At 31.3% G+C, this 13,177-nt stretch overlaps 1 protein-coding gene across 1 annotated transcript; it reads left to right on the forward strand.

Annotated features, from left to right (window-relative positions):
- The first annotated feature begins 526 nt into the window (after positions 1 to 526).
- LOC111365296 (NAD(P)H-quinone oxidoreductase subunit H, chloroplastic-like) lies at positions 527 to 971 on the forward strand. Its single transcript, XM_022985741.1, has one exon. The coding sequence runs from the start codon at positions 543 to 545 to the stop codon at positions 963 to 965; it is 423 nt and encodes a 140-aa protein (XP_022841509.1). The 5' UTR covers positions 527 to 542; the 3' UTR covers positions 966 to 971.
- The last annotated feature ends 12,206 nt before the right edge of the window (positions 972 to 13,177 follow it).

Consider the following 13,177-nt stretch of genomic DNA (forward strand, 5'->3'; position numbering starts at 1 on the left):
GCATGGTAGAACTTGGTGCGATTGCATGGTTGAAGATGTTACCGCCTCTTGAGTTTCGGTAGCCACCTGTAAGACCGCATGCCTACGACACGGTGTGGTCGCATGGAGTTATGGGTTGGTCCCTTCTTCAACTGCTTGAATCACGTTGTTTCATAGGCTTTCGGACTTCGACCCCAACACGAAAGTTGTCACTTAGCTCATGGAATTCAACATAGTATGCTCCGTGCCTCGATCCATCAATTATGCCACCCGTATGAGCTTCCCGAAGACCCGAACTTGGTTTAGGTTTCTTCCAATCAAACTCCAATGCTTTGGTTCATTTTGGCAAAATTTGTATCACTTCAAGGAGACTTACTTCACATTTGGAATTGCACAAAAAAGACTAGTCATCTCAGAGAGGTTGGTGAAAATTTTTCAAAAAACGTCAACAATTACTAGCTTATTTGTCAAAAAAATAGAGTACGTTATAAAGAATTAATTGATCGGTTGGATATTCGAGAGATAAAAACTCATTAATTTAAAGAGTGATATCATTTAAACTTATGCGTTTCAATTTTGATGAACTTCTTTTTACTTTGAGCAATACATGGAAGAATGACTCGGGAAAAAAACTTATGATTGCACCAACTACAAGAAAAGACCTAATGATAGTCAATATGGGTCCTCATCAACCATCAATGCATGGTGTTCTTCAACTTATCGTTACTCTCGATGGTGAAGATGTTATTGACTGTGAATCAATATTGGGTTATTTACACAGAGGAATGGATAAAATTGCGAGAAATCGAACAATTATACAATATTTACCTTATGTAACATGTTGGGATTATTTAGCTACTATGTTCACAGAAGCAATAACCGTAAATGGACCCGAACAACTAGGTAATATTCAAGTACCTAAAAGGGCTAGCTATATCAGAGCCATTATGTTGGAGTTGAGTCGTATAGCTTCCCATTTGTTATAGCTTGGACTTTTTATGGCAGATATTGGGGCACAAACCGCTTTCTAATATATTTTTCAAGAATGAGAATTGATATATGACCTATTCGTAGCTGCCACCGGTATGCGAATGATGTATAATTATTTTCGTATTGGAGAAATAGCTGTTGATCTACCTTATGGATGGATAGATAGATAAATGTTTGGATTTTTACGATTATTTTTTAATAGGGGTTGCTGAATATCAAAAGCTTATTACGTGGAATCCTATTTTTTAGAATGAGTTGAGGGCGTTGGCATTATTGGAGGAGAAGAAGCACTAAATTGGGGTTTATCAGGACCAATGCTACGAGCTTCTGGAATACAATGGGACCTTCGTTGATCATTATGAGTGTTACGACAAATTTGATTGGGAGGTTCAATGGCAAAAGAAGGGGATTCATTAGCTCGTTATTTAGTACAAATAGGTGAAATGACCGAATCCATAAAAATCATCCAACAGGCTTTGGAAGGAATTCCAAGGGGCCCTTTGAGAATTTAGAAATTCGATGCTTTGATAGAGTAAAAGATACTGAATAGAATGATTTTGAATATCCATTTATTAGTAAAAAACCTTCTCCAACTTTTGATTTGTCCAAACAATAACTTTATGTAAGAGTCAAATCACCAAAAGGAGAATTGGGAATTTTTCTGATAGGAGATCAGAGTGTTTTTCCTTGGAGATGGAAAATTAGCCCATCGGGTTTTATCAACTTGCAAATTCTGCCTCAGTTAGTTAAAAGAATGAAATTGGATGATATTATGACGATATTAGGTAGTATAGATATCATTATGGGAGAAGATGATCGTTGAAATGATAATTGATAATACAACAGAACTACAAGCCATCCATTTGTTTTCCAGATTGGAATTCTTTAAATAAGTCTATGGGATCATATGGGTGCTTATCCTTATTTTGACTCTTATACTACGAATCACACTAGGTGTACTAGTAATTGTTTGGTTAGAAAGAGAAATATCTGTAGGGAGACAACAACATATTGGACCTAAATACGCCGACCCTTTAGGAATTCTTCAAGCTCTAGCAGATGGGGTAAAACTACTTTTCAAAGAGAATCTTTTTCCATCTAGAGGGGATACTTGTTTATTCAGTATTGGAACATCCATAGTAGTCATATCCATTTTACTAAGTTATTCAGTAATTCCTTTTGGTTATCGCCTTATTCTAGCAAATCTTAGTATTAGTTTTTTTTTTTTTATGGATCGCTGTTTCAAGTCTTGCTCCCGTTGGACTTCTTATGTCGGGATATGGATCAAATAATAAATATTCCTTTTTAGGTGGTTTATCAGCTGTTGCTCAATCAATTAGTTATGAAATACCATTAACTCTATGTGTATTATCAATATCTCTATGTGATTCGGTGAGACATAAAATTTCCCCTATTTCTTTTCTTTCTAGTAAGAAAGTTATATGAGTTGAATATATATATTTTCTTTTTTTTATTCAGAATTTGAGTTGATGAACTAAACTAGATAGTTTTATGAGTGAAATAAAATTACTTTTGAATTTGCAGTTAAAGGGATTGAATCTCATTTCCCATGTACAAGAATGAAATGAAAGTAAATATAAGCAAAGCAGTCGAGGTTGTTTACACCAAAATTGGTTGATTAGGCATCATGGCTTGAAACAGGTTCAAAACATCAACTGTATGGAGTTTTTACTATCTATTAACTTAGATGTATTACCGTAATGGAAGGTTAACAAAAATGAGTGGATGGTTAGGAAGAACAGGATACGCAAAGGATTAATAATGAAGATTCTGTAAATTATCTAACAGGATGTACCTAAAAGGAATTCAAATTGGGCGTTAAGTTAGTAGAAATGATTAAGAAGTACTCCCCGTGATTTTGATCCAGAGTATGTTCCTATCCACTGATTAAGTAAATAACTATCAAGAACGAAGTAATCTTTTACTTTGGTAATGTCCCCCTTTTTTGAGAAAGGAGAATAAGAATGAAATAAACTCGAAAGAATAGAATTGCAAAAAAGAGATCTTTTTTTATTTTTTCTTTCCTATACACCCATTTTATTTAGAGAGATATAATTCTTGTCATGATGCATGAACTAATGCGATGTCTAACTCTTTTTCGTAATGGAAAATGAAAGGTTGAAATAGCTATGTAATATTCCTCAAAAAAAAAAAAACTCTTTTTTAATTCAAGGATAAAGTTATTAATCAACATAGAAAAATGAAAATTCTTAAAAGATGAGATCAATTCAGAAGCACTTTTATTTATTAGAAATATATATTTTTAGAAATAGCAGACATAATTCCATTGATCTACCTTAGGGTAAGAGTTTGAATCTCTATCTATCCTATAAACATATCAAGATAAATAATGTCGAAAGGTACTTAGATTTATTTGCAACCTCGGAGGAGCCGTATGAGGTGAAAATATCATGTACAGTTCTGTAATAGTGATGGGAACAGTGATGTTATCATCGACTGTGATTATCTAACAATTCAAGTACAGTTGATATAGTTGAAGCGCAAATTAAAATATGGTTTTTGGGGGTGGAATTTGTGGCGTCAACCTATAGGGTTTATCGTTTTTCTAATTTCTTCTCTAGCCAAGTGTGAGAGATTACCTTTTGATTTACTAGATGCAGAAGAGAAATTAGTAATAGGTTATCAAACCGAATATTCAGGTATCAAATTTGGTTTATTTTATGTTGCTTCGTATCTGAATCTACTAGTTTCTTTATTATTTGTAACAATTCTTTACTTGGGGGGTTGGAATCTTTCTATTCCGTACATATTCGTTCCTGAGCTTTTTGAAAGAGGTAAAGTTTTTGGAACAATAATCGATATCCTTATTACATTAGCTAAAACTTATTTGTTCTTGTTCATTTCTATTGCAACAAGATGGACTTTACCGAGACTGAGAATGGACCAACTATTAAATCTTGGGTGGAAATTTCTTTTACCTATTTCTCTATGTAATCTATTATTAACAACTTCATTCCAACTTCTTTCACTGTAAAGGAATAGAATATTCTATATTCACAACTTGTCTCAAACAAGAAAAAGAAACAAGTAAAAAATTATTTATAGATATTTATGATATATTTCCTATGGTAATTGAGTTCATGAATTATGGTCAACAAACAATACGAGCTGCAAAGTACATTGGTCAAAGTTTCATGATTACATTGTCCCATGTGAATCGTTTACCTATAACTATTCAATACCCCTACAAAAAATTGATCACATTGGAAAGTTTTCGAGGGCGAATCCACTTTGAATTTGATAAATGCATTGCTTGTGAAGTATGTGTTCATGCAAGTCCTATGATTTACCCTTTGTTGATTGGAAATTGGAAATGGATATTCGAAAGAAGTGATTACTTAATTACAGTATTGATTTTGGAATCTGTATATTTTGTGGTAATTGCGTTGAGTATTGTCCAAAAAATTGTTTATCAATGACTGAAGAATATGAACTTTCTACTTATAATCATCACGAATTGAATTATAATCAAACTGCTTTAGGTCGGTTATCGGTGTCAAATACAAAATGGAAAAAATCCTTGATTCAAAAACCATTCCATCATTTTTGGATCCAAAAGAATGAGGTTTTTTGCTTGGTCAATAGGTTGGTTGGCGAGAATCGTGACTTAATTTGGATTGAAAATTGATTTCTATTCAACTAATGATTTCAAAATAGAGAGTTTCAAACTCCTCTTTCGGATAAAGAATAAGAGTAGTCCCATAACCGTATTTACATCAATCCACATCATACCGATTCTAATTTAATTCAATTAAGAAGTATCCTCAAAGATAACTTATTTTTTCCTGGTCAGGTCAACAAAGTCATGAAATATTTCGATTTATCTATTTTTTTTTCTATAAGATCAAATGGGTTTACCTGGACCAATACATGATTTTCTTTTAGTCTTTCTAGGATCGGGTCTTATATTAGGAAGTCTAGGAGTAGTACTACTTCCCAATCCAATTTCTTCGGCCTTTTCGTTGGGATTGGTTCTTTTTTGTATATCCTTATTCTATATTCTATCGAACTCATATTTTGTAGCTGCTGTGCAGCTCCTTATTTATGTGGGAGCTATAAATATTTTAATCATTTTTGCTGTGATGTTCATGACTGGTTCAGAATATTACAAAGATTTTCATCTTTGGACCGTTAGGGATGGAGTTACTTCAATAGTTTGTACAAGTCTTTTTATTTCACTAATTACTACTATTCTAGATACGTCATGGTATGAGATTATTTGGACTACAAAATCAAACTAGATTATAGAGCAAGATTTGATAAGTAATAGCCAAAAATTGGAATTCATTTATCAACATATTTTTTTTCTTCCATTTGAACTCATTTCAATAATTCTTTTAATCGCTTTAATAGGTGCAATCGCTATAGCTCGTAATTAATAAATCTTTAAAACTAGGAATTCCATTCAAACAAAAACAACGGAAATGAATGTTATAATCCTTTAATTTGAATTCCTGTCTAAAATAGAAATGCTTTAGCTTTAGGTAGATCTATTACCAATATATTCCCTGTTGTTAGAATTGAATCGCTTGAATTATTGTTCATATTGAAATGAATCGAGATTGATAAGGAGTTGGTTAATGATGCTTGAATATGTACTTGTTTTGAGTGCCTATTATTTTCCATCGGTATCTATGGATTGATCACAAGTCGAAATATGGTTAGAGCACTTATGTGTCTTGAACTTATATTAAATTTAGTTAATATAAATTTTGTAACATTTTCTGGTTTTTTTGATAATCGTCAATTAAGAGGAGATATTTTCTCCATTTTTGTTATAGCTGTTGCAGCCGCTGAAGCAGCTATTGGACCGGCTATTGTTTCATCAATTTTATCATAACAGAAAATCAACTCGTATTAACCAATCCAATTTGTTGAATAAATAGTATTAATTATATAAATGGAAATTCAAATATTCAGAAATTATTCTGAAATTAATTCGAATTAGCAGGGTTGCTACGTGTAAGGTAGGATCGTAGTTGCAAAAACATAAGAAATAAAACTATTTTGGCCCACTCTCATAAACCAATCCGCAAGTAGATTGATCCTGATCACTCATTGATTCGTCTGGTATCTAAATATATGATTCATTTATAAGTTTACTAGGTTGAAAATTCATGACGAAAAAATGTATAGATCCAATGTCACATTCAGTAAAGATTTATGATACATGTATAGGATGTACTCAATGTGTTTGAATGTGTCCCACCGATGTATTAGAAATGATACCTTGGAATGGATGTAAAGCTAAACAAATTGCTTCCGCCCAAGGACCTAAGACTATGTTGGTTGTAAGAGATGTGAATCCGCCTGCCCAACAGATTTCTTGAGTGTTCGAGTTTATTTATGGCATGAAACAACTCGCAGTATGGGTCTAGCTTATTGATACGTTCTAGAAAACTCTACTTGAATCCATTTTTTTTATCGACAAAACCCGTGCTCCAAATATTTGGAGCATGGGTTTTTCTAGCCCAAGTGTATCTTGTCTTTACCACGAATCATTTTCCTCAGTTAACAATAATTGTTATTTTGCCAATATCTGCTGGTTCCTTAATTTTCTTTCTTCCACATAGAGGAAATAGGGTAATTCGTTGGTATACTATATGTATATGTATCTTATAACTTTTTATAACGACTTATGCATTTTGTTATCATTTCCAATCGGGCGATCCATTAATCCAACTAGTGGAGGATTATAAATGGATCGATTTTTTTTTTATTTCCATTGGAGATTAGGAATAGACGGGCTTTCTATAGGACCCATTTTACTGACGGGATTCATCACTACTTTAGCTACTTTAGCGGCTCGGCCAGTTACTTGGGATTCTCGAGTATTTCATTTCTTGATGTTAGCAATGTACAGTGGTCAAATAGGATTATTTTCTTGTCGGGGACCTTTTACTTTTTTCCTCATGTGGGAGTTAGAATTAATTCCCATTTATCTACTTCTATCAATGTGGGGAGGAAAAAAAGTCTGTATTTAGCTACCAAATTTATTTTGTACACGGCGGGGGGTTCTATTTTTCTTTTAATGGGAATTCTGGGTATCGGTTTATATGGTTCTAATGAACCAACGTTAAATTTAGAAATATTATCCATTCAGTCCTGTCCTGTGGCCTTGGAAATAATATTTTATATTGTATTTTTTATTGGTTTTGCTGTCAAATTGTCGATTATACCCCACATACATGGTTACCAGATACCCAGGGAGAAGCTCATTATTGTACTTGTATGCTTCTAGCCGGAATCTTATTAAAAATGGGAGCATATGGATTAGTTCAGATCAATGTGGAATTATTAACCCATGCTCATTCTATATTTTCTCCTTGGTTGATGATAGTAGGTGCAATGCAAATAATTTATGCAGCTTCGACATCTCTCGATCAACGGAATTAAAAAAAAAAAGAATAGCCTATTCCTTTGTATCTCATATGGGTTTCATAATTATAGGAATTGGTTCTATCACCGATACAGGGCTCAATGGAGCCCTTTTACAAATAATCTCTCATGGATTTATTGGTTCTGTACTTTTTTTCTTGGCAAGAACGACTTATGATAGAATACGTCTTGTTTATCTTGATGAAATGGGTGGAACAGCTATCCCAATGCCAAAAATATTCATGATGTTCAGTAGTTTTTCGATGGCCTCCCTTGCATTACTAGGTATGAGTGGTTTTGTTGCCAAATTAATATAATTTTTTAGACTAATTACCAGTCAAAAACACCTTTTAATGCCAAAAATACTAATTACTTTTGTAATGGCAATTGGAATGATATTAACTCCTATTTATTCTTTATCTATGTCATGCTAGGTGTTCTATGGATACAAGATATTTAATGCTCCGAACTCTTATTTTTTTGATTCTGGACCGCAAGAGTTATTACTTTCAATCTCTATCTTTTTACCCATACTAGGTATTGGTATGTACCCCGATTTTGTTCTTTCACTATCAATTGACAAGGTCGAAGTTATTCTATTTAATTCTTTTTATAGATAGTTTTGATGAATAAAAAAAAAGAAAAAATCCTATGATTTTTTTAATCGTTCATTGTATAATGAAAAAAAGAAGGCTTTTTCTTCTTCTCTTGAGTTAACTAAAAAAATAAATTTTAATTGGCGCGATCCTTGTGAATCACTACAATAGTTGATTCACAGGGTTCTCATTAGTTCACATAAAGTTTTTTTTTTATCTCATATGCACTGTACACTGTTCTATTCGTAAGTCATTTTTGAATCCTTTTGAATTCATGTAGATGTTAATGTAAATGAACCATAACTATGGAGTCCTATTCCTAATAGATTGACCCCAAAATAGCATATCCAAATTATAAGAAAGCAATAGACGCCACAATTCCAGAATTTATACCCTTCCATTTTATATTGGTTTAAATATGTAAATAAATCGCTAATATGATCCAAGTAATAGATGCCCAAGTTTCCTTTGGGTCCCAACTCCAATATGATCCCCATGATTCATTAGTCCATACTGCTCTAGAAAATATCCCTATGGTTAAAAAGATAAATCCTAGACTAATAACCCGACAACTCCAATAAACCAATTGTTGAATAAATTGTGACTTGTAATAATTCCTCGGAGGAAAAAAAGAAGTATTTTGTAAAACATTTCTTTTTTCATTCATGTATTCGATTTCACCAAAGAAAAATGACCCATTTAAATTTAATAAATGATAACTTGTAAAAAAAATAACTTTCTATTTTTTTTAACTGCAATGACTAGAAGTGATACTGATAATAATGATACACATAAAAGGGCTGCATAGCCCAATATCATCATACTTTCGTGCATTATTAACCACTTGGATTGAAGAGCGGGTACTAATATTTCATAGTCGTGTATTTGAGTTAAAAGACCTGAAGCAGCAAAGCTTTGGGTAAAAATAGCAATTGGTCCAATTATTGCGCTTAATTTTTTTTTTTTTTGAAATACGGAACTATATGAATAAGGGATAAACTCCATGTAAGGAAGATTAATGATTCATATAAATTACTTAGTGGAAAATGTCCCGAATAAATACAATGAGTAACTAATAATTCTGTTATAAAAAAAAAGTCATTATCAAGCCCTTTTCTGATCAATCGTAGAGTTTTATGATTTCATTGACTAAACATGTTATCAAATGAATTGTAATTACAATTGAAACGATCGAAAAAGAAATATGAGTTAATATATGCTCTAAGGTTGAAAATATCATAAAAAACTTAAAAAATAGGAGTTCTTTAATTACAAGAAATTAGGAATTGAATTCATTAAGGGTCTATTTAGTTTTTTTAGAAGATGACGTGTCGCCACTCGGACTCGAACCGAGATGCTCTAGCACTGCTTCCTAATAGCAGCATGTCTACCAATTTCAACGTAGTGGCTTGTCTTGATCTTATAATAGCCTATGAATAAGCAATCGTCTAGATTTAATAATTCAATTGGTTGCAATATTTTTTTAGGAAATATTCAAATGTATGAATAAAAATTAGTTCAAATAGGTATTTAAAGGTTCATTATTTTAGTTTAGGACCTTAGTTTTCTTAAGATATTCCTGTATTTTATACTCTCCTCAACTTGAACTCTTTAAAAATAGATAGTTTTATTATCAATTAATAGGATAGAACTAAAAAAAAAATCCATTTTCTTAATGAATCCAAAAGAAAAAAAAACCTATCTTGGATCACTCAAAATTGATACATTATTTATCCAGACTCTCTTCACTAAGTGTTAGAGATATATGGGTGTGTATATAGGAATTCAGAGAAAATCAAAAAGTCAGAAAGTTACACAAGAGGGTTTAAAATTTTAATCAGTTAGTTTCAATGATTTTAGTAACTAAAGATTCAAGATTTTCTATTTGCTCTTCTATAGATAGAGAGAAAAAGTGGATATAGAGAAAAAAAAAGTTGTATTATTGTAACAAATAGGGAATTCAGAAAATAAGACTCCCCGCCTTGGAAATGAGAAAATATGCTAAAAAGAAAATTGAGTATTTTTTGTCAACAAAAAGAAAGTATTTTTATTTTTTTTGAATTGTATTGAGTAAGGTAAATAGAAGAATACTTATTCTACATATTCTAAGAGCGGAACGAATTCCATTTCATATTGATTAACTCAATAGGTAATGAAATTCATTAATTTGATTTTAAAAATGAGTCAATTTCTTGAGTCAAGTCGATTCAGATTATTCCAACGTTTTATTACTTATTTTTTTTTTCACAAAAAAACTTTTTGAATTCCCGGTAGAAAGAGATTTTCCTAAGGAAAATGCTTTTAATGCTATCTCGTATCCTTTCCTTTTCCAAATTTTTTTACGAATACGCTTTTTTATGCAGAAGTACATTTTTTTGGAACTGCCATTTAAATACAAATTAAGATATTACTCATTTTTATAGCTGGATGTGAAAGACATCTATTATTCAAAATGAATCCGCATTTCTCCATTCATTAGGAATTTCTTTTCTAGAAAATATTTTGTTATAAAATAAAAAGAAAACAATAGATAGGTTAAAGATATGTGAAAATGACATAAAATATTACTAAAAATAGAAAAAAGAAGAAGAATATGTATTTTTCTATTAACTGGTCAAACTCGGTAAAAATGTGGCTAATTTGAATTGAATTTTCAGAAACTTGTAATTAATCTTTTTCTTTCATATGATTTGACCAATTGTAACTTCTTGATTTGAATATTTGGAATATTTAGTAGAATAAGTAAGAATAAAAAATTATAAAATTCTATTTAAATTAGTGCATATCTTGATTTTTTTTATTGACTTCTTTCAAAATAGGTAAGATCCGGTGAATTGAAAACAATTAATTAAATTTTTTTTTTTATGGAACAGACATATCAATATGTGTGGATCATACCTTTTGTTCCACTTCTAGTTTCTATGTTAATAGGAGTCGGACTTCTTCTTTTTCTGACAACTACAAAAAACCTTCATCGTATGAGGGCCTTTTCGAGTATTTTATTGTTAAGTATAGTCATGATTTCTTCAATTAATCTGCCTATTCAGCAAATAAATAGTAGTTGTATCTATCAATATGTATGGTCTTGGATCATCAATAATGATTTTTCTTTAGAATTCGATTACATGATTGATCCACTTACTTCTATTATGTCAATTTTAATCACTACTGTTGGAATTATGGTTCTTATTTATAGTGATAATTATATGGCTCATGATCAAGGATACTTGAGATTTTTTGCTTATATGAGTTTTTTCAGTACTTCCATGTTAGGATTGTTACTAGTTCCAATTTGATACAAATTTATATTTTTTGGGAATTGGTTGGAATGTGTTCCTATCTATTAATAGGGTTTTGATTCACATGACCTGTTGTGGCAAATGCTTGTCAAAAAGTATTTGTAACTAATAGTGTAGGGGATTTTGGTTTATTATTAGGAATATTAGGTTTTTATTGGATAACAGGTAGTTTCGAATTTAGGGATTTATTCGAAATATTAAATAACTTGATTTATAATAATAAAGTAAATTCTTCATTTGTTACTTTGTGTGCTGCTCTATTATTTACTGGTACAGTTGCTAAATTTGCACAACTCCCCCTTCATGTATGCTTACCTGATGCTATGGAGGGACCTACTCCTATTTCGGCTCTTATACATGCTGCTACTATGGTAGCAGCGGGAATTTTTCTTGTAGCTCGCCTTCTTCCTCTTTTTATAGTTATACCTTACATAATGAATTTAATTTTGTTCATAGGAATAATAACAGTATTATTAGGAGCTACTTTAGCTCTTGCTCAAAAAGACATTAAGAGGGGTTTAGCCTATTCGACCATGTCTCAATTAGGTTATATGATGTTGGCTCTAGGAATGGGGTCTTATCGAAGTGATTTATTTCATTTGATTACTCATGCTTATTCCAAAGCATTATTATTTTTAGGGTCTGGATCTATTATTCATTCAATGGAAACTATTGTTGGCTATTCTCCAGATAAAAGTCAGAATATGGCTCTTATGGGTGGTTTAACAAAACATGTACCAATTACCCGAATTTCTTTTTTATTAGGTACAATTTCTCTTTGTAGTATTCCACCTCTAGCTTGTTTTTGGTCAAAAGATGAAATTCTTAATGATAGTTGGTTGTATTCATCGATTTTCGCAATAATAGCTTGGACCACAACAGGATTAACATTATTTTATATGTTTTGGATCTATTTACTTACTTTTGCAGGGCATTTAAACGTTCATTTTCAAAATTATAGTGGCAAACAAAATACCCCTTTCTATTCAATATCTTTATAGGGAAAAGGGGGTTCCAAAAGAATTAACAAAAAAATTTCGTTTATTAAAAAAGAATAATAGTAAAAGTTCTTTTTTTTTTTTTTTTCAAAAAAGACATATCGAAGTGATAAAAATGTAAGAAACAAGATAGGTCCTTTTATTACTATTGTTCGTTTTGAGAATAAAAAGGATTATTCCTATCCTTATGAATCCGACAATACTATGTTATTTCCTTTACTTGTATTGGGCATCTTTACTTTGTTCGTTGGATCTATAGGAATTCTTTTCAATCAACAATTGGATATATTAACCAAATGGTTAACTCCGTCCATAAACCTTTTACATCAAAAGTTGAATGATTCGATCGATTGGTATGAATTTTTGAAAGATGCAATTTTTTCAGTCAGTATAACTTATTTTGAAATATTTATAGCTTCATTTTTATATAAACCTATTTATTCCTCTTTCAAAAATTTCAACTTAATCAATTTATTTGTTAAAACAGGTCCTAAGAGAAGTCTTTGGGACAAAATTTTAAATGGTCTATATAATTGGTCATATAATCGTGCTTATATAGATGCTTTTTATACAACATCCTTAACTAGGGCGGTAAAAGGATTAGCCCAATTAACTCATTTTTTTGATCGACGAGTAATTGATGGAATTACGAATGGGGTTGGTGTTATGAGTTTCTTTGTAGGAGAAGGTATCAAATATGTAGGGGGTGGACGCATATCTTCTTATCTTTTCTTCTATTTATCTTGTTATCAATATTTTTATTAGGTCTTTATTTTTTGGTTTTTGATAAGTATTTTGAATTTGGAATTGTCGTGATTTTCATTGATATTCATCAGATAAGAATCTTCATAAACTGGGCTATTTTTAGAGCCTGTCTCTGTTAATCGAAAGTGGA

The sequence above is a fragment of the Olea europaea genome, chromosome 17 (assembly GCF_002742605.1).
Source record: "Olea europaea var. sylvestris chromosome 17, O_europaea_v1, whole genome shotgun sequence".
Taxonomy (NCBI): Eukaryota; Viridiplantae; Streptophyta; class Magnoliopsida; order Lamiales; family Oleaceae; genus Olea; species Olea europaea.

Excerpts from the sequence above, each read along its gene's own strand:
- LOC111365296 (XM_022985741.1), top strand. The coding sequence starts at position 543 with ATGCGTTTCAATTTTGATGAACTTCTTTTTACTTTGAGCAATACATGG.